The sequence below is a fragment of the Girardinichthys multiradiatus genome, chromosome 9 (genome assembly GCF_021462225.1).
Source record: "Girardinichthys multiradiatus isolate DD_20200921_A chromosome 9, DD_fGirMul_XY1, whole genome shotgun sequence".
NCBI classification, from domain to species: Eukaryota; Metazoa; Chordata; class Actinopteri; order Cyprinodontiformes; family Goodeidae; genus Girardinichthys; species Girardinichthys multiradiatus.
Window position 1 is genome coordinate 40618348 of NC_061802.1, and position 21086 is coordinate 40639433.

Genomic DNA, 21086 nt, shown 5'->3' on the forward strand with positions numbered 1-21086 from the left:
AACAACACATGGGGTTTAATATGGTCTGTCACAATAATTACGTACTGTAATATGTATACACATGGCCTGAACATAATTGACTGTGTTATTTGATTTGTCTACGTGGGAATGTTTCCCAGATTTTAGCCAACATGATGTCGGAGGAAGCAGCGGGAGTGTGGTGAGAGCTGAGCTAGCAGCCGTAGCAGTCTGAGAGAAAGAAAGATGCTGAAACATCATCTGATTTTTCCTATACTATCCTTAACAGTCATGCACCTTATCAGTTATATCACCTTACCAGCTAATGTCCGGTGTAACTTTCCTTATATATTATATAAGGTAGGGGGTAAAAAAGTATTTACCCCCTAACAAATTTCTTCTTAAATGTTTCAGATAATAAAACAAATGTTAATATCAGACAAAGAAAACCTGAGAAAATACGAAACACAGTTTTTAAATTATGTTTTCATTAGTGAGAAAAAAAAAATACCCAAACCAGCCTGGTCTTATATAAAAGAGTAACTTCGTACCTAACTGGTTGTGCAGCTGCATCTCAAATGAATTAGGCCACTGCATTTTATTTCTGAGCCATTCAGATGTGGACTTAAGGGGTGCTTTGAATCATTGTCTTACTGCATGATGATTTTGGGATTTAGTTACAAACTGATTAGAGAAACTCATCCAGGTTCCACAGAAGCAGATCAGCTCCAGGACATCAAACTACCACCACCATGAGGGTATGATGCTCTTTTTCTCAAATAGTGCTGGTTTTATGCCTGCTGTAACAGGTTGAACACATTCAAAATAACATAATTTCCAAATTTTTATTTGTAAAAAGAAACAAATGCAAGCAGCGTTGGGCGCCCCTCGCAGCTCAGCGTCCCTCGGCCTGTGTTGCAACCGCGGGAGCCTAGCATCGACACCTCCACACAACTGACGAGCCCGCCACTTGATTCCGCACGTCACCTCTATGTAGCACTGTGAGCAAGCTTTTATACAACCTTCGTTCATGTTGAGTTCGGCTCCGGCAAGAAGTGTTCTGACCGAAATCTGACCTTCCTGATTGAAGCTGCGCTCACTTTCTGTTTGGTGGCAAACTTGATCCAAAATGGTCGACTTCTTGTAGGGTTTGGACCATGGCTCCAAGAGACTTTTTTGTAGGTCCTGAGAAGTTAGATATGTGTATCGAATTTCATAATCATAGGTCAAAGCATGACTTGGGGCTGATGTTTTTAAACATTCTAGGGGGTGCTGTGGCGAAATTAGGCCACTTCCACCAAATATTTAACTGGATATCTTTTAGGGGCTGGAATAGGATCAATCTTGTTGAATTTGGTGCAGATCAGATGATATATGTAGAAATCAGAGCCAAACGTACGGTCCCCACATGTAGGGGCAGTTTGTAGCACTGTTGCCTTGCAGTAAACAAGGTCCTGGGTTTGAATCTCAGCCAGGGGTCTTTCTGCATGGAGTTTCCATGTTCTCCTTGTGCATGCGTGGGTTCTCTCCAGGTACACCGCTTCCTCCCACAGTCCACAAACATGACTGTTAGGTTAATTGACCAGACCATTACCTAACAGATGGAGTTGTGACCTGTCCTGGGTGTAAAATTATGTGATTTTCAGGATGAATGAAGGATGTAACACACCCAACTCAGTTTTACCTCACTACAGCCTCCATTTTTAATTATCCGTTTGTTTTCTATGTTATGTCTTATGCCTTGCATATTTTCTAACAAGCAAACAAATCAAGAAATGTTTCAAAACCTTGGCTGAAGGACAAAGTTGCAAACAGGAGTTGTAAACCCACTCAATATGAGTTTATAATAACCAAGGTTAAATAATGAACCTGTTCTGTGTAGCATCTCCTGCTCTCTGTCAGAGCTGGTATGTTCACTTCACATTTAAAATGTGAGAGCAAAAATGTTACAGTGTCCTTGGAAAGCAGAATACTGGATTACATTCATGCAGACATCTTCAATTCAAGGTGAGAAAGAGCTTCTGAAAAATGAAGAATAACCAAGCTAAACTTAATCAGAAAAGTATTAAACAGTGAAAACTATAAGACACAGAAAGTCTTTAAAAAGAGATTCGGAGAAAATAATGGTGAGCAGAATGAAACGAGCATCACCTATCAGGATGGTGGCGTATTAGAGGCACACCTAAATGTTGGTGGTTCTCTGTAATGGGGGAGAAGGTTGGCCAAAGGCGCTTCGAGATCTGGAGCGAGAGCATGTCAGGGTAGCTCATTGGATAGAAAGGGAGTGGGGGTGTCCCGGTTTCAGGCAACACAAAGGTTTTCACTCTGACACACATCCCACTTGTTATGACATGTAGAGGCACATCTAAAAGCAAACTCCTGGGAGACTGCTGAGGGCGACCTCAGTAAAATGCAAATCAATTCCACCGCAGTGTCTTAGACACCGCACAAAGCTGTCTAAACTGGAAGTCTATTAATACATTAAGTCGTGATGTTCTGTTATGTTAAGAAGAATTACAGAGTGGGAACCCCAACTTTGTGTGACCCAATTACCTCGGCTGATATGTTCCGACTCCTCTGGCCTGTGGTGTTACTGGAGTCTCCTCACTATTTGTATCTCTTCCAAGGTTTCCTCATAAACTTTTCATGCGAGGTGTCTAATAAATTATGAGGCCTCCTCCAGCTGACATTATGAGGAAAAATGGCTATGGCTTCCTTTTCTTTTCTCAGTCTTATCAAAATCAAAAACAAAGGACAGCTCAAACTGGGAGAAAAGGCTTTTCCCGACAGTTCTGCGTCCTGCGCGGAGCTGATGGCTTCCTCTCCACAACCTGACAGTAACACTTATGCTGCTGCTCAAAAATCCTGCAGGAAAATCTTTCTGTATAAATACTGATTGGGTATCAAAATTTCACATTTATGTTGACTCTGTTCTATACAGTACAACACCCAGAATCAGGGATCACATGGAGGAATTACCAAAATGTTCTATGGGTGTTAAAAAGGAGAAATAAAAAGTCATCAGAAATGCAGAACACTGCATAAGTATCATAATCACTAATTGTGAATAATGCAAAGCATCTCATTCGTTCAATTATTCAGTTTTATGTCCTGGTTTTGGTTGACAGAAACGTGGCGATGACAAAGTATTGTAAGTTCCTCTGATGCACAAATGCCAAGGCATCTGTACGGCGCACTGAGTAGCTGTGTCTTATTAGATTTCCACAACACAGTACACCTACGCACAACCTAAGTGGATTAAATATGACGGATGATGACATTTGGAGAAAAGGCTCCTTCAGATTACTCAAATCTAATCTGGAACTCTAAATCAGGACTAATCAGTTGCTTTTCAAAGAAGCTTCAATCATTGGGGGAATTTCTGGCTTGCAAACCAGGTTTCTCACAAGAAAAGATGTTCTTTTATAGTCCACCCCTTTTATTTTTTTATCCTCTCCTGCTTTTTACAGCTCTATGAGTTTTTATGGGAACGACAGCTTTCTCGACTCGCTTTGCTGAGAAAAAGTCTTCAAAGACTTGTCCGGTGTAATTGCTGGACTGCAGTGCAAAATCATGTTGTGTAACTTGGAAGCTCTGCTGGATCTAATGAAAAGTTTCCTCGTGACATCACAGAGCTGGAGAATAACGTTAATTCAGTTGAATTAACCCCCTCTGGACCAATGAGAACTCACTACGGCTGCTTCAGACTAGAGTTCATTAAAGACATAAGTGACACCAATAAAACAGAACAGGAGACAATGATCCAGTCCAGTAGTGCGTTAGAGATCGCAGCCCCACTTTGATTAATCTTGTTAATTACTAGCCTCAGGGTGTCAACAACTGCGAGCCCTTTTCCCCCTGAACCCACACCAGAAAAAGCAGCGGCTTGTGTGCCACTGAATTCTTTGTAATTACAAAAGTCTCCTGCTCTGGGACTTGTTTCCCAACAGCCCTGGATGTACAGTAGGCACCATAACTGGGGTGACTTTATGTACGTTATTCAGCGGGGGAGGATTTGCAGAGCAGCGTGTGCCTGCACTTGAACTCTGTGCTAATGAGTCCCAGCAGTAACCTCAGTCGTGGGCTTTTGCCCTCGCTCTCTTCATCTCTCAGTTAACTCAGCTGTTGCCTTGTTTAACCACAACATGACCCTCGCTCAGAAAACAGAAAGTTAAAATAATTTTAGGCATACCCTAAAAGCTTTACACAAGTAGAGGCAGAGATTTGTGCGCATTACTTTATATCAAAATACTCAAGCATGCTAAAGAGTTTCAATTGGATTTAGATCTGAACTTTGACTGGGCCATTCTAATACATAAATATGCTTTGAACTAAACTACTCAATTGTACCTCTGCTTTAAGTTGTGGTTCCTGCTGGAACATCCACCTTTGACCCAGTCTTAAGTCATTTGCAGCTGCTAACAAGTTTTCTCTCAGGATTGTCTTGTATTCAGCGGCATCCATCTTCCTATTAACTCTAAGCAGCTTCACACAACCCCAAGCTGTTCATTTCCCAATAAACATACTCGATGACTTTCGGACTCGATGCTTCAGGACTAATAGCTGTCCTGTCATCAAATTATCCCACCTGAGCTGTGGATCTGTGTAGTTCTTCCAGAGTTACCATGGCTTCCTGGCTAAATTATGGTGTCCTTGCCTGGCCTGTTAGTTTAGGTGGACACTCTTGGGAAGTTTGCAGTTGTCTCATCCCCATTCCATTTCCAAATGATAGGTTGAACTTGAGGCATTATTTTATAACCTCGCTCTGCTTTAAATGTCTCCACTGCTTTCTCACTGTCCTGCATGCTGTGTTCCTTGGTCTTCATGCAGTTTGTTCTTTAATAAATCTCTGAGGCTTTCACTGTACAGTTGGATTTATACTGAGCTTACATTGCACACATCTGGACTATTTATTAATTAAGTAACTTTACAATCCAACTGGTTGCACCATTTTATTAAGATTTATCAGATTTAAGAAAAGTGAAAACCAAGTGCCGAAAAACACTTCAGATTTTTATGTGTAAAATATTTTAAAACATTGTCTCCTTGAGCAACATTGCCACTTCACACATAAAATCCCAACAGAATACATTCTAGTTTCAGGCTGTAGTGTAACAAAGACGTATGAATACCTTTGGAAGGCACTGTGACTTAAGATCCAGCCGGCATCATCTCCACATTCATCCCAAACATTTGTCCACCCAGGCCGCACCTCTGTCAAATTCCTACAGTTTGTTACAGCCAGGAGATTCATTTGACCTAATGTTTAATGTGAACCAATTAAGGTCTTTACATGCGTGCGCACCAACCTGAAGCTGAATATCCCTTAATACCAGTTAAATACACGTCCCTGTTGCTATAATACACCTACACACACTATAAGGGTGTGCTGCTTGATTTGGTGCAGATATAAAGCCCTCTGCAGAGTGAATGAGCAATCTAATGGGCATGGGAACTAATTCCAAAGGGGATTAAAGGCTAAAGCAGAGGGAGCAGCACAGGGCTGGCACTCTGGCAGCTCTGAGTGCAGAGGGCGGAAAAACAGAGATGATGTATAAATGCACAGAATCCGTGCCTCCTGAATCCTATTTGCAGAATAGTATTAAAACTGGCATTTTGTTTAATCCTGACAGTTCTATACTTTCAGATAGGGGGGGGTTATTCACCCAGGAAAAAAAAAGAATGTGTTTAAACTCTGGATATTTCTTTTTATCAGTACACGCCACCGATTACATCTGATGCCTATTAAATAATTAGAAAAAGCCATCTTGCCAGTTTAGAGGCAAGACATTATCTCTTTCTAGAATCTGTATTCTAGAAATAAAGTATTGCCAAGAGGTCAGGCACCTGCACTGTACTCCACATCCTCCAGACATTTTCTAAACACGTGTCCAGTGATGCCAAGCTAAACTATGGGGCCTAATCTAGGAAGCTATGTACAGTGCACTTCTGATAACCCACTGTCCATGTGACTCTGTCCTGAAAGGAAAGCTTATACTAGAAGGAATCTGTTTCCCTTCCAGCTTCACAAAATGTCACAGTGAAAAACACTGGGCTGTGCTCACTGCACTATTATTTACATAATTATACCAATGAAATGTGTTTAAATAGCTTTTGGTTTTCTCCACAAGGCTCTTATCAGCAGTCATTACACATGCATCAGGTGTTCATTCAGACAGCATTTCTTTGAGCACCTATGACGGCCATTGTCATAAGGAGTCTGTTGTCATGCCAGCAGCACACTGATCTGAGGATACAAGTCCATAAATAGCTAAACTTTCTGTTCAGTTCCATTTAAAAACAATTACAGGAACAGCTCTTTAAATTATCCCACAGACCAAGACAGACAGCAGAGATCAACAGGTTAAGTGACTCCCAGCATAATATAAACTTCGATAGCTGATGTAAACTCTGGATGTTTTATACCTTTAGACTGAATGTTGTGTAACTGGATCATGTGGATTCTCTGCTGTCAACTCCCTGGTAATTCAACATGCTAGGCAAGGAGAAAGCTGGGATTCAATTCTTCAGGCAATCTTACCTTGTAGCATTTTCAAATACTTTGCATGGACACTCAACACTAAACAGCTGGTGAAGAAAGCTCAACGGATCTACAATACCGTTGAAAAGCTTTAGAACCACTTTCTCATGTAACAGTTTTCTTTATGTTTATGAAATTTACATTGTACGTAGATTCTCACTGAAGGCATCAAAACTGTGAATGAACACATATGGAATTATATAGCAAACAAAACATTGTAAAATAACTTTAAATATGTTTTATATTTTAGATTCCTTAAAGTAGCCGCCCTTTGCTGTGATGACTTAAATACTAACCTTTCACCGTCTCTCAATGAGTCACGGTCTGAACTGCTGATCATGTCAGTAATCAGTTTCCTCACTAGGTGTCGCAGGAGTCCTGAAATCTGGAGGCTGACAGGTGCAGCCTATCTGGTCATCAGCCACGGTGCTATAAGAAGGAGGACTGCCAGCACTTCATCGGCTCACTGTTTTGCCCCCTGTGGTATTATACCCAGCTCTCTTCGAATCTTGTGTTTTCAAGTGTTTGTCAAAGCTAAGCTCCTTAGTAACTCTACTCCTTCCACACAGGTCTTGCTCTATGCATCGTTACCTTGGTTTCGAAGACCGTGAACCTCACCGGACATCTTACCTTGGCTGGCACCCGGCCAGATCAGAGTACCGTTTCAGTTGCGAACGTTGTCCACCCTCCTCGAAGGATTACCTCCCTGGCTCCTGTCGGCACCTCACTCTGGATCAGCACTCAGTCTCGACGCGTTCTCTCCCTGGCGGATACCGACACCCCATCAGTAAGCATATCTGCAAACTTCGTTTTGTTTCCATTATCTATTACTTACCCTTGTTCCTCCCCATCACAGTTCACCCTGGCTTCCTTGTCACCGGACCCTCGTTCCAGTTTTTAAATAAAATAACTAAAACGTTCTTGGTTTCTGAGTGTTCTCTGCATGTGGGACAAGTCGGCAATCAGAACTATTACAGAACAGTCAGCTCAGCCAAACCCAGCAGAGGCACTCCGTAGGGCAGTTTCTGATCACAGTCGGCAGATAGATTCCCACAGTGCGACCCTCCAGTCGCTTCTCGAGCAACAGTAGTGGGCTAGTCAGCAAATAGATTAGATGGCTACTATATTACAGCGTGTTCTGAACCCTACATCCTCCACCGCCACCGGTGGCACTGCCGAGACATCGGCCGCCCGACCTCTTCCTCAGGTGCGTGATGTTACTTCCCCTAACCCAAAAAAAGTTTCTGTTGAGCTAGAAAATTTTGGTGGCTTTCTTTTACAGTGTGCTTAGGTGTTTAACCGATCCCCTCATGCTTTCCCTCATGACGATGCTAGGATTTCGTTTATTTTAGGGCTTTTGACTGGTAGAGCACTGTGTTGGGCGGAGTCGAGTTTCACCAACCCCAAACGTTTTGACTGCACATTTGATCAATTTGTGTCAGAGTTTAAGCAGGTTTTTGAGGTGGCAGTAGATCAGACCGCTGTTGCTCGCCAATTATGGACCATGAAACAACATAACCGGCCCCTGGCTGACCTCACCATAGATTTTCGTACTGCAGCAGCTGCTTCACGCTGGAATACTACTGCACTAAAGACATCCTTTTTCCATGCTCTAGATGAGGCTCTAAAAGATGAGTTGGCCCTAGTTGATGAACCGGAGGAGCTTAACAAGTATAATGCCCTGGCGGTCCATTTGGACGCCAGGATGAGGGAAAGGAGACGCACTCGTGTAGAACGAGGCGCTCAGAGGTCCATACAATCATCCCCTCCACGCTCCTCTGCTCCTTCCACAGCCATTAATTTTCCTGACCCTGAACCCATGTAGTTGGGTAGAGCGTTGCCTGTCTCCTGACGAGCGGCAACGCCGCCTTGAGGCTCACCAGTGTTTTTACTGTGGCTCTTCCGCTCACCTAGTGTCAGTTTGTCCTGCTCGGTCAAAAGAGAGAGGCCGCCGGTTATAGAGGGGCAAACGGTCGGCCGTGACTTCAATCTTAAGGCCCCTAGATTTACTTTACCTGCCATGAAGATATTAAATCAGAACTCTGTGCCTTTAACGGCTCTGTTAGACTCAGGATGTGAGCTGAACCTGATAGATCAGACCTTAGTGACTCAGTTTAACTTAGAGTTAGAGCACCTGCCCACTCCATGCATGGTCTTGGCTCTGGACGGACAGGCATTGCACAGCATCACCCACTGCACCAGACCTTTAGAATTAGTGTTATCAGGGAACCATAGAGAGCTCATCTCCCTACATGTTTTCCCGGTTTCGCAGAGTGATTTGGTTCTGGGTTTCCCCTGGTTACGGGACCACAACCCCCACTTAAACTGGGTGGAACTCAGGGTAGACGCCTGGTCCGACCGTTGCCCGTCAACCTGTTTAAGGTCAGCTGTTACCCCTAGAACTCATCCTGGGGATACCGAAGCGATCGAACCAGCAGATTTAGCCCCCCGAATACCATGGCCTTCTACAGGTTTTTAGTAAGGCCTGTACATTATCATTTCCCAGCCACCGCCCCAACGACTGTGCTATTGATCTTCTGCCCAGGGCTCCATTACCCACTAGCCGCTTATTTAAGATCTCTCAGCCCGAACGTCTAGTTATGGAGAAATACTTAGCTGACTCCTTAGCTGCTGGCATCATCCGCCCCTCGTCTTCTCCCCTAGGAGCAGGATTCTTCTTTGTGGGTAAAAAGGACGGTAGTCTCCGGCCATGTATAGACTATAGAGGACTAAATGCCATTACAGTTAAAAACAAATATCCATTACCCTTACTCTCTTCAGCCTTTGAACAGGTACAGGACGCTACCATTTTCACCAAATTACATCTCAGAAACGCCTATCATTTAGTACGTATCCGCCAGGGAGACAAATGGAAGACCGCCTTCAAGACGCCTGTGGGACACTTCAAATACTTGGTCATGCCTTTTGGCTTATGCAATGCTTCAGCGGTTTTCCAGGCCCTGGTGAATGACGTTTTGAGAAACTATTTAAACACCTTTGTTTTTGTTTATTTAGATGACATTTTAATTTACTCCAGGAACCTGACCGATCATCGCCGACATGTCCGCCTGGTTCTTCAACGCCTCCTAGAGAACCAACTTTTCGTGAAGGCTGAGAAGTGTGAATTCCACAGGTCATCCATCAGCTTCTTGGGCCTTATTCTCGAGGGTGGACAGGTTGCGCTGATCCGGAGAAGATAAAGGCTGTTTTGGACTGGCCGATTCCAGAAAACAACTACAGCGGTTTCTTGGATTCTCGAACTTCTACAGACGATTCATACGGAACTACAGCCAGGTGACCAGACCTCTAACCGCTCTAACCTCGTCTAAGGTGCCGTATGTCTGGACTACTGAAGCCGACACAGCCTTCTCCAGACTCAAGAGTCAATTCTCCCAGGCCCCCGTGCTCATCCACCCGGACCCCAGCAAGCAGTTCATCTTGGAGGTGGATGCTTCGGACACAGGAGCAGAGGCTGTACTCTCCCAGCGCTCGGACCTGGACGGGAGACTCCACCCATGTGCCATTTTCTCCCGTCGCCTGTCTCCGGATGAGCAGAACTACGACGTGGGCGACAGGGAGTTACTGGCTATCAAGCTGGTGCTGAAGGAATGGCGTCATTGGCTGGAGGGGGCCGAACATCCCGTTCTGGTATGGACAGACCACAAAAATGTATCTTACATTCAGTCTGCCAAACGCCTTAATCCACGTCAGTCACGTTGGTCGTTGTTTTTCTCTCGTTTTAATTTATCCATTTCTTTTAGGCTGGGAACTAAGAACACCAAGCCTGACGCCCTCTCACATCAGTTTGGCCATGACGATTCAGAGAAAGAAACGGTTCCTATTTTACCTCCCTCCTGTACTGTCGGTGCATTAACCTGGGAGATAGAGGAGATCGTGCGACGAGCCCTACCTAATGACCCGGGGCCCGGTAATGGACTAGCGGGCCACCTCTACGTTCCTGTTGCCGTATGACCTCTTCTGATTGGATGGCACCACTCAGCCAGATTTGCTACCCATCCCGGGGCCAGCCGAACTATAGCCTTGATCTCCAGGGGGTACTGGTGGCCCACCTTGCACCGAGACGTGAGGGACTACATTGCTGCTTGTGTGCCCTGCGCCAGGAATAAGAGCTCAAACCGACCTCCAGCTGGTCTCTTACAGCCAGTCAGTACACCTTCACGACCCTGGTCCCACATCGCCATAGACGTTGTGACAGGTCTACCATGTTCCGGTGGCATGACCACCATCCTCACAGTTATTGATCGCTTCACCTCATCCCACTAAAGAAACTGCCTTCTGCTCTTCAGATGATAAAAACTGCTGATTAAGTACGTGTTTCGCCTACATGGCATCCCTCAAGAAATCTTGTCTGACCGAGGCCCCCAGTTCACCGCCCGGGTTTGAAAGGAATTCTGTTCCGCCCTTGGGGCTAAAGTATCGCTGACCTCCGGTTATCATCCTCAGTCTAATGGTCAGGTGGAATGTTTGAACCAGGAACTGGAGTCGGCCTTAAGGTGCGTCACATCATCAGACCCCACCAAGTGGAGAACCTTCCTACCCTGGGTGGAGTATTCCCACAACTCTCACATCTCGGCTGCTACGGGCTGTACCCTTTTTGAGGCTTCCCTGGGGTACCAGCCGCCCTTGCTTCCTGCCGACAATGACGAAGCTACTGGGCCTTCAGTCCAGCACCACATCCGCAAATGCAAACGTATGTGGTCCTCCACCACCAGGGCACTCCAGAGATCTGCCGCCGTCAATAAGCACTATGCTGACCGGCGACGGACGCCGGCCCCCGCTTACCGCCCGGGTCAGAAGGTTTGGCTCTCCACACGTGATGTCCCACTCAAGTCCATGTCTAAGAAACGTTCTCCCAGGTTTATAGGTCCTTATCCAGTCCGTTATCAGTCCTTCCACTGTTCGTCTCCGTCTTCCATCCAGTCTCCGTATGCACCCTGTTTTTCATGTTTCTCTTATTAAGCCTGTCCATGCCAGTACGCTCTGCCCTCCGGCCGAGCCGCCTCCACCCACCCGGGACGTCCAAGGCCACCCTGCGTATTCGGTCTGTCGGATCCTGGCCTCTCGTCGACGGGGCCATGGGTAGCAGTACCTCGTCGACTGGGAGGGGTACGGTCCGGAGGAGCGCTCTTGGGTGCCCGGTTCTTATATTCGATCCTACCCTCATCCGGGACTTCCTTTCCTCCCAGCGTGCTCAGCATGGTCCGCCAGGTGGCGGTCGTTGAGGGGGAGGTAGTGTCAGGGTCTGAACTGCTGAGTAATCAATTTCCTCACTAGGTGTCGCAGGAGTCCTGGAATCTGGAGGCTGACAGGTGCAGCCTATCTGGTCATCAGCCATGGTGCTATAAGAAGGACTGCCAGCACTGCAGCAGCTGACTGTTTTGCCCCCTGTGGTATTATACCCAGCTCTCTTCGAATCTTGTGTTTTCAAGTGTTTGTCAAAGCTAAGCTCCTTAGTAACTCTACTCCTTGCACACAGGTCTTGCTCTATGCATCGTTACCTTGGTTTCGAAGAATCTTTGGAAAGTCCCACGGACCGTGAACCTCACCGGACATCTTACCTAGGCTGGCAGCCCGACCGGATCAGAGTACCGTTTCAGATGCGAACCTTGTCCACCCTCCTCAAAGGATTACCTCCCTGGCTCCTGTCGGCACCTCACTCTGGATCAGCACTCAGTCCCATCAGTAAGCATATCTGCAAACTGCGTTTTGTTTCCATTATCTATTGCTTACCCTTGTTCCTCCCCATCACAGTTCAGCCTGGCTTCCTTGTCACCGGACCCTCGTTCCAGTCTTTAAATAAAATAACGAAAACGTTGTTGGTTTCTGAGTGTTCTCTGCATGTGGGTCAAGTCGGCAGTCAGAACTATGACACAATGAACCTACGGGAAGTTCTTTCAAGACTCTTTGGAAAACCATTTCATGTGACCACCTCACCTGTTGTCATGGAGAGAATACCAAGAGAGGAAAGCAGTCATCAAAGCAAAGGGGGGGCTATTTTGAAATAATCTAAAATATAAAAATGTTTAGAGCTATTTCACACTTTTTGTTTACTGCATAATTCCATGTGTGTGCATTCATAGTTTTAATGCCTTTGGTGAGAGTCTACAATGTAAATCATGAAAATAAGTCATGAAATAATAAGTCATGAAAATAAAGAAACCTGTAAAGTCACTCCCCTCCAGGTGGCAGGTTAAGAAACTTGTATTGTTTTTTTTTAATTCTTCGGTGTGCTCTTTCCCCGACACTCATGCAACAGCAAAATAAGAATTTCACTGTATATATGGATGTCAGTTCCAATATGGAAGTGACAATAATCGCTCATATTATATATAAGCACAGTCTAGTTTCATTGAGTTCAAAGATCTATCTTTCTTTAAGTTGTCAAAAAGCATCAGTAGCCCCCATCTGCTCACCCCTTCAAAAAATATCTGGAGGCCCCCCTTTTCCAAAAGAGTAAAACCCATTCTGCACTGGTTCAAACCTTTAATTCTGAACGTGAGAAAATATGCAGAGGAATGTAGAGAAAAAACTTTGAAGCCTAGATCATTTTTGTACACAATGTTTTCACATTGGTGAGCCTGAGCAGAGCTCAGGGTACCGTGTTTTTAGCAAGGAACCTGGTCTAGAAAAACAGATGTTATGCTGTAAAACTTAAAAATATAAGATAATCTGGGATTTATGAAATACTTGTGGTTGCAATAAAAATAATCCGCTTTCTCCATTCATAAATAGTGCTTCAGTCTTCACAGTCAGGAGACATTTTGTCTGGAAGTGTCATTTATTGAATCATTAACATTTATGGTTTTGGTCCTGTTGCAAATCAATAAAACAGACAGAAAAGGACCATTTGTGGCTGAGATAAGCTGTGGCATCTTACCGAAATATTCCTCAGATGGAGGGTTGTCCATGTCGAACAGCATCTTTTTGGTCAGGCGTTCTAGTTCATCCTCAGGGTGCGCCACAGGAGCACTGCCCTGAAAACCAGAGAAACAATGAATTCAAAACGTGATGAATGCAGCGAATGCACTGCCTCAGTGTGCTGGGGTTAAACATAAAGCTCCGCAAGAACTTTAACGAGAAGATGAAATACAGTCTCACGGTCAAACAGAACACATTCACGGGTAATTAACATGAAACCTGCCTTTGCCTTCCGGGATATCTGACACTGGTTAAGGCCCAGGCCAGAAGGTTTGCTGTTTTAAAAGCAAGTTGAAAAATAAACAGTGACCCTGATTGAATCTGAAAGAAAAATAATAGGTAAATATTATCCGAAAGCTGCTTTCAAGCTTTGTGCATTTGGGTGATAGGTCAGGTGAGGTGTATTTAGATCAGATCAGTGGCAGCGCCTAATCTGATAGATTCTGGAAAGAATGACAACCCTCTAAAGCTGTCTCTTCCTTCTCTTTCTTATATTCCTGCCCTCCTTCTTATCATGCAGTCTTTGACATCTGTCTTCTGTGTGTTCTGCTTCGGGCTGACGTGTTGTACTTGACATTTTCTGCCAATCATCCTTTAGAGCTTGAAAATCCCACTTCTCCTTCAGCTCCGGTTGTGGGCTCAATCTCGTCTCAGGTGATTGTTTGTCCTTTTTCAGGGACCCCCGTGGGGCCTGCAATAGACTCTCTGTGTGGACAAGCTTTTTCAGAAAACAGCGACATATCAATGGCCTTCCTAGATCTTTACAGTAGATTTGATTTTCAATAACGCGGCTCGGCTCGAAATCTGTGCTGACCTTTGAGCTGATCCTAATTGTGACATCTGGGAGCGATCGCTGTAGTTTTGGTCTCTTTCATTCAGACTTTCATGTGTCAGACACACAAATCTGGATAATAAACAAGAGACTTAATAAAAAATACAGAATGTAAGGGTAATTATCCTGGCATTATTGAATGTGCATTATTTGACTGTTTGCTTCTAACCTTTTGATACTTAGCTGGGATATAAGGAGGGCTTCAAAATTCACCCTGTGAAATTCATTACACTCTATTGATATTTATGTTTCTGAGTCAAATGTCAACAATGATTTAAAAATCTTTTGTGTTTCCATCTAAAGGGCATAAAAGGTGCTCATGATACAAACAGCTTTGATTCTCCGCATTGCTTTAATAAAAATATCATGATAAGCTCTGTCTGTCATCATGTTATTGCCCAAAAGTACAAGCATGTGGGAGAGGGGTGGGGTCCTACATGTGCCTAATGAAGTTTTATTAATTTAGCTTTTCACCACTGTTCTACCCTATGGACACAGGCAGTATATAATTCATTGACTTGTATTATGGTGGCTAAAAATCAACAATGTTAAAGCAACATCCACAGCAATGTCCCACTTAACAAAAATCAGTAAAAAGATAATGAAACCCTATCCACACTAGAACAGAAATGCTGCCAAACAGAATATTTCTGCCTGCTTTAACCTCCATGTGCAAACTTCAAAGATTTTTTAAAAACTGTATCCGTGGTGTATCCTAGTGGACTAAATATCAGGAGATACTTACACTACTGCTACATATGTTAGAGCCCACAACAACAGTGTTTTTCTTTTTGAGTTACAGTCCTGTTCAAAATTTTTAAGACAAGGGAAGAAATTACATACTTACATATCTGGATCACAACTAAGGTTTGGAATCGACCGGAACTGAGACTAATGTTCTGATTCTCCTGGAATTGTTCACATTTTTAAATATTGACTGCGAGCTAGCTCCACTGCCTCTTCCACTGGCTCCGGCACTCAGCCTAGTAAGGCACTGCAGCCAGAATCAGTTAGGTAAAACAATAAAATATGTCTTGTAACAACATTGAGGCAGCTAAAAAGCTGTTCTTGACCTAAAATGGTGGGCCAAATGCCCCGTTTATGTTAGGCCATGTATTTTATCAACAAACAAACCTGAAATTGCTGGGAAAAATTGATAGTAAAGTTAATAAAAAGTTCATAGAATTAACATTCATAGATAAGTTCAGACTATTTCATCCAAGACAGCTTATTTTTAATTTTCTGTCAAGTGGCAGATCCAATAAAATTTTCCGTTTACCAAGCCAGAGGCTTTGGTATGGTGTCCATAAAAGAAACAGGCAGACCCTTCACCCAAATTAAGACAATTACTGATACTGACCGCAGCCCAGTAAGTATAACGTGCTATCTGTAAGAAAAGGGCTTAATGAACAAAAATCCGTTTCTGAAGCCAAGTCTTCACCTACACCGTCTGACAGTTTGGAAGGTCAAACATGGCAGCCGTTTCGTGTTGGGGTTTACCCCAGAGAAAGAGAGTCACATCCCTGCACCTTCAGGTCAGACAGAAGTCTCTGACTGTTTTTTTTTTTTCAGCCTATGGGCCCCCAGAAGAATGATGGAATCCTTGGGGACTCCAATACCCAAGGGGGTTGTGACAGTGACACCTGGAGGGGTGGACTAGGAGGAACTGCCTCCAAGGGAGGAAGCTAAACATATTTGGCAGACGCTAGCATGGTGTGTAGTGAGGGGCTGCTGGGAATGTCTGGTGGAACCTCTGGTCAGGGACATATTTAACTCCCAGCTCCAGAAGAGCTTTCTCCCAATTCTGGAAGAATCTGGGGTCAAAGTCTGAGTGAACCACCTTCTCTGCCTCTATTGTTGATGCAGCCACCCATAGTTGTGGCTGTAAGGTCTGTGATGCCTGTCACGGTGGCAATCACCGAATCCGGTGGTGAACACCGGCATTAAAGGATGCTGCCAAGCTGAAGAAGGAGTCCTACCAAGCCTGGCTGGCTTGTGGGATTCCTGAGACAGCTGATGGGTACTTTGAGGCCAGGCGTGCAGCGGCCTAAGCGGTTGCAGAGGCAAAAACTTGGGCCTAGGAGAAGTTCTATGAGGCTATGGAGAAGGACTATCAGTCGGCTTCGAGGCGACTCTGGCAAACCTCTGGAGATCATTGTGGAAAGACCGATTCTTCATAAAATGAAGAACGTTAGATCATTAATTACATCAGATTAAGCAGAAGACGACGAATACAAGTACATTTATTTTGATATGCAAAAAAACTGTTATGAGCCTTTATTTTAAAATTTGATGTGTAATAGTTACCCCACCAAAATTTGGATATGCATTTGTTTTGAAAAGATAAAAACAGAAAGAGATTAACAACTGTTTCTAAACGAAAGCACTTTTAAAAAAATAATGATTCAATAGCCGTTAATCTCTGTGTTTATCTTGTCCACTCCTCCTTCACTATAGAAGGTGTGAAGGCTTTTATTCTCATCACTCTGAACAGAAAAGGAAGTGCTTTTATTTTGATATGTGGGAAGCGTTTTTGTAATGACACAGTAAGCTTAACAGAAAAACAGTGGAACCATTTTCATGCCCTTTTAATGTCTATCTAGAGTGCATGGCCTGACTGTTTACATTAAACTTCAAACGTAAACTGAAGAAGTTAATGCCTGAGAGGAAGGGTAAATAGTGTTAAAAAAATATAAACTTTGATTTTGGTGCAGGCTCAGTATTATGAGGGGTCAACGTAACAAAAATTAACTTGAAATGAATAGAAGGTGTGAAATACTGAATATGATAAAAGGGAGTGCTGTAAAAACCAACATCTAATTAATTTTGGCTCTGAAAATTAGAATCCGTGAATTTGGAGGTCATTAAAATAACATGATAAATATTAATGTTATAAATTTTAAGGTTATCAAATTTAACATTGCCCGTTTTCATTCACTGCCTTGATTTTAGCACCTCCATTTTTACCACTTCAGTTTTATCGTTCATCGTGTTCACAGTGTAACTGTTGTTGCTTACGGTAGATCAGAATATGGCAGCAGCCCCGGCGCGAAAGCGGAGTACTTGTAGTCCAGAGCCATTCCCAAGATATGGGTGACCCAAAGGAAATTGTGGGTCACGCACTACAAAACTCCCGTCGCGCCAGGACTGCTGCCGTATTCCGAGGCGATATTAATCACATGTTGGGTTTTACGGTGCTCAATTTGACCATGTTCAGTATTTCACACCTTCATTTCAAGTTAATTTTTGTTACATTGACCCCTCATACGGCATAAGATTTGTATCTAAAATACAGGAAATAATCTGTTAAAAACATAATTGGAGTAGTGCATCCAGAGCCTCAACTACTTTCTAACTTACTTTACCAGCTAGCTGTGCTGCAGAGCTACAACATAAATAGTAACTACAACATTTATAAGATTCTGATTTAGCTGCGGTATTTTTATTTCAGTCCCCTCCTATATGTGTGCATTATTTTTGCTGGAAATCCAAATTTGACATAAAAGTTACTGATTGATCCCAAAGCACCCAATTCAATAAAATTATATCATGCAAGCTGACTCATTTATGTGTAAGGGCTAAATATTAGAACAATAAAGACGTAATTTCTACTGTATTACTGTGGTATTCTAGTGCACAGCATGAGTCCAATCTGTAGTTTAGAGAGAGTGAGAACCGCTGGGCTCATCTTAATGCCCACCGTAGATCCAGGAGTGTACGTTTTATGATGCATGAGTACTGCATGGCCAGGCTCAGGATGCAAAACATTGATAAAGGAAGCCCAGACAGTAGGCCTCATTAACTGTGAGGGATCAACATGTTGGATGTAAGAATCTATATGCCCTGCAGGAGCACTTTCTTTCTAGAAAGCAGCTGGGCCCAGATTCTTTGGCACCCTGCACCCTGCTCAGCTGTTATTAGCCCAGATCGCATGATGGGAGGATTAGGAGGAGATGAAAGGGGAACATTCCTCAGTGGTTGAGTATTTCTTTGTTATCACCTTGAATGCCATGGCTTTTCTTGGAAACGCACACTGGCCAAAGGTGCTATGCACAGGGGTCTGCAAATAGACACAACAAACTGCATGAAAAAAACAAAACACAGTAAATCTCTTTAGAGTTCATACGCCTCACAGAAGGTCTCCAGCTGTCAACCTGTGCTGTTAATTTAAGACAGTCAAGTAGACAGTTGAACACAGATAATCTTCGCTCCACATCAAAAGCAGGTTGGAGAGTGAATGAAATGCACCTATTACCAGAAACAGACTCTTGACTTTTAGCTTCATTTATATCTTATCCCACTCTTCGCCACCCCGCAGCAATGAACAGCCAGAGAGTTTTAAAGCACCTTGTTAGGGAGCCTTTTGTGACAGCATGGAATAATTTTTCACTTGAATAAGAGAAAGAAATTGCTTCCCTGCATGCTTTATGATTGCTTCACAGCTCCTGTTCAGCTTTTCAGAGACAACAATAGAAGCTGTAAAGCAGCTGCGCGTGTGGCTGGCATGATTTCTCCAGTTTTACCACTCCGCTCAATTCAGAAAAAATTTGTTTTGCCTGTGCCCTCAGGACACTCAACCCAGCTTCATTGAAGTTAGGGCTTAAATTTAGCGGTGCCTGGGTTAACAGCTGCACCTGTTGTCTTCTCTTATGTACACCGAGTCTGAAGAGGCTAAGGGGCTTTAGGTCATCCGCTGTCTGCTTTCTTTCATCAGCTGTGATCCTCCTGAAAGACATCCTGATGGACTATCAAATGCCCTAAGATGGACCAATGATTTTACTGAGGCTTGTAAATGCCGGAGCACTTGTAATCAAAAACAACAATAACACGTGTAAGCGACTGCTGCTTGATGTACAATGACAGACTCTGGGAGCTGATCACTGCCCGGCTGCCACAGCTATAAAAAAAAACGTGTGGAGCGCTCACTGTGGAATTGGCATTGTGTCAGAAGTCATTAATGGGGGGAGGAGGTGCTGCTCTTGACATGTTCTCACCTGATGCCCTGGTAGTACTGTGTACTGCTAACATCCAAACCTCAGACTCTCTGTTTCTTGCTCACACTGAAGTGACCTTTGTCAGAAGAGGTGCAACAAAGGAGGGCAACGCAACAAGAAACTGCCGCTACTTACACCTTATCGCTCCTGACGATGCAGAACGAGGGGGATGTAAAGATCTGGAGGGTGAAATATGACACAGAGCGCCGGCTCTGTCACAGCAATGAAACAACATCATTCGGTGGTGTGTAATGTGAGAAGGATCACAATAGCTTATTGACTGGATATTTCTGAAGTCTGGATGCAGTCAAAACAATATTTCTTAACACTGTTTTTCTTTATTCATCAGCTTACATTTTTAGTTTTACATAACTTAGAGCCAGAGATAGAAACCAAAACTCATGGTATTAAAACCTGGCAATCTTAAAGTATTCCCATACTGGACCTTCAGTCTTGGGTAGTTTTACCTGAACAGGAGACCAGACAACATCTATGTGGGTTGTTTCACATAAAATAATAAGGACATATTTGTTGACATTTCTTATGCCATTGATGAGTTCTTAAAGCTCCACGACCTGTAACTATGTTTGAGACTCTTATTTTGAAATAAGGAAGGAAGTAGTTATTGACCCGTTACCTTGTTGGACAGGCCAACAACTCTTAACGAAAGCATTTGCAAAACTATCAATTATCTGTCATTTATCTGGCAGCGTTTTGGATGCCTGCTAAAGCACATGAATGGTGACAGACAAAATAAGAACAACGTTTAATAAAACTTCAACATCCAGTGAAACTAACTAACGAGGAAGTTTGATATGCAGCTACCCATGTGCTATAAATGAAAAGCCTTCTTTTCATGTCTTTAAAGCTATCTGGCATATATTTGATCAGCTCTAGTTTAAAATATGAAACATTTTGACAGCTCAAACCTGAACCCAATTATTCTAGATTAAACAGTTTGAAATTTATGAAACCATTATTTTATTTCTGAAAACACAAAAAGAACATTTTCGTTACTTTTTGTGCTGTTTTTCCAAACTCTGATGGCAGCATTCAATTTCCTCTTACATAACTCCCAATGGTGGGAATCTTTAGGCACTTCACGATTTCAATATAATTCAGAGGGCTGGGTGCCATTTAAAATCAGTGCATCAATAAATAAAAAATAACAAGCTCTCCTTAGTGAAAAATAATGAAAAATCTGAGACCTTTAACTTGATTCTATAACGTTATTTTGCACACTGTAGCATGGACGGCCTGCTTCTTCAGCTGAATACAGAACCAGATTCTTTGCAATTAAAGTTCCAATGAAGTCTGTAAAGGTCACAAAACTTTCACCTTTTCCAAATTAAACAAAACTTTGACATTGCTTTCTTGGTGTTGCTCTGCTTGACGGTTCAGTCCAGGTGCTGCAATTACAGATTTCTGACTTCCACCTTTTGCATCCCTCGAAATTACATTATCAATAAAAATAATGAATTATCAATTACAATAAATTACAAGAAAATTGAAGTTTGACATTTGTAAATCAATTTAGAGTCAACCTAAAAGTAGATTTTATGGCCATTTTTAAATATCTTCTAAGAAAGAGATTTTGTTTTACGGCTACACAATAAAATCAAATCATGATGTTATGCACCTGGTGTTAAAATATCTGGAGAGTCCATTTACATATGCAACACTGGTTTTTATTGATTTTAGCTCTGCTATAAAATCCATTCAGCCGCACATCCTTCTAAAAAAAACTGAGACAGCTGAATGTGAACCTATTTTTAATTAAGTGGTATAATTCCTTCCTTTCTTTTAGGCCACAGCAGGAAAC

At 43.1% G+C, this 21086-nt stretch overlaps 1 protein-coding gene across 6 annotated transcripts in view; it reads right to left on the bottom strand.

Annotated features, from left to right (window-relative positions):
* The window catches only part of LOC124874026 (LIM domain containing preferred translocation partner in lipoma), a 211976-nt gene that overhangs the window by 56890 nt on the left and 134000 nt on the right, over positions 1 to 21086 (bottom strand). For all 6 annotated transcript variants that reach the window (XM_047375169.1, XM_047375165.1, XM_047375166.1 and 3 more), the window contains one exon: positions 13398 to 13494. In XM_047375169.1, the coding sequence (XP_047231125.1) occupies positions 13398 to 13494 (97 nt within the window). The remainder of the gene's footprint in view (positions 1 to 13397; positions 13495 to 21086) is intronic.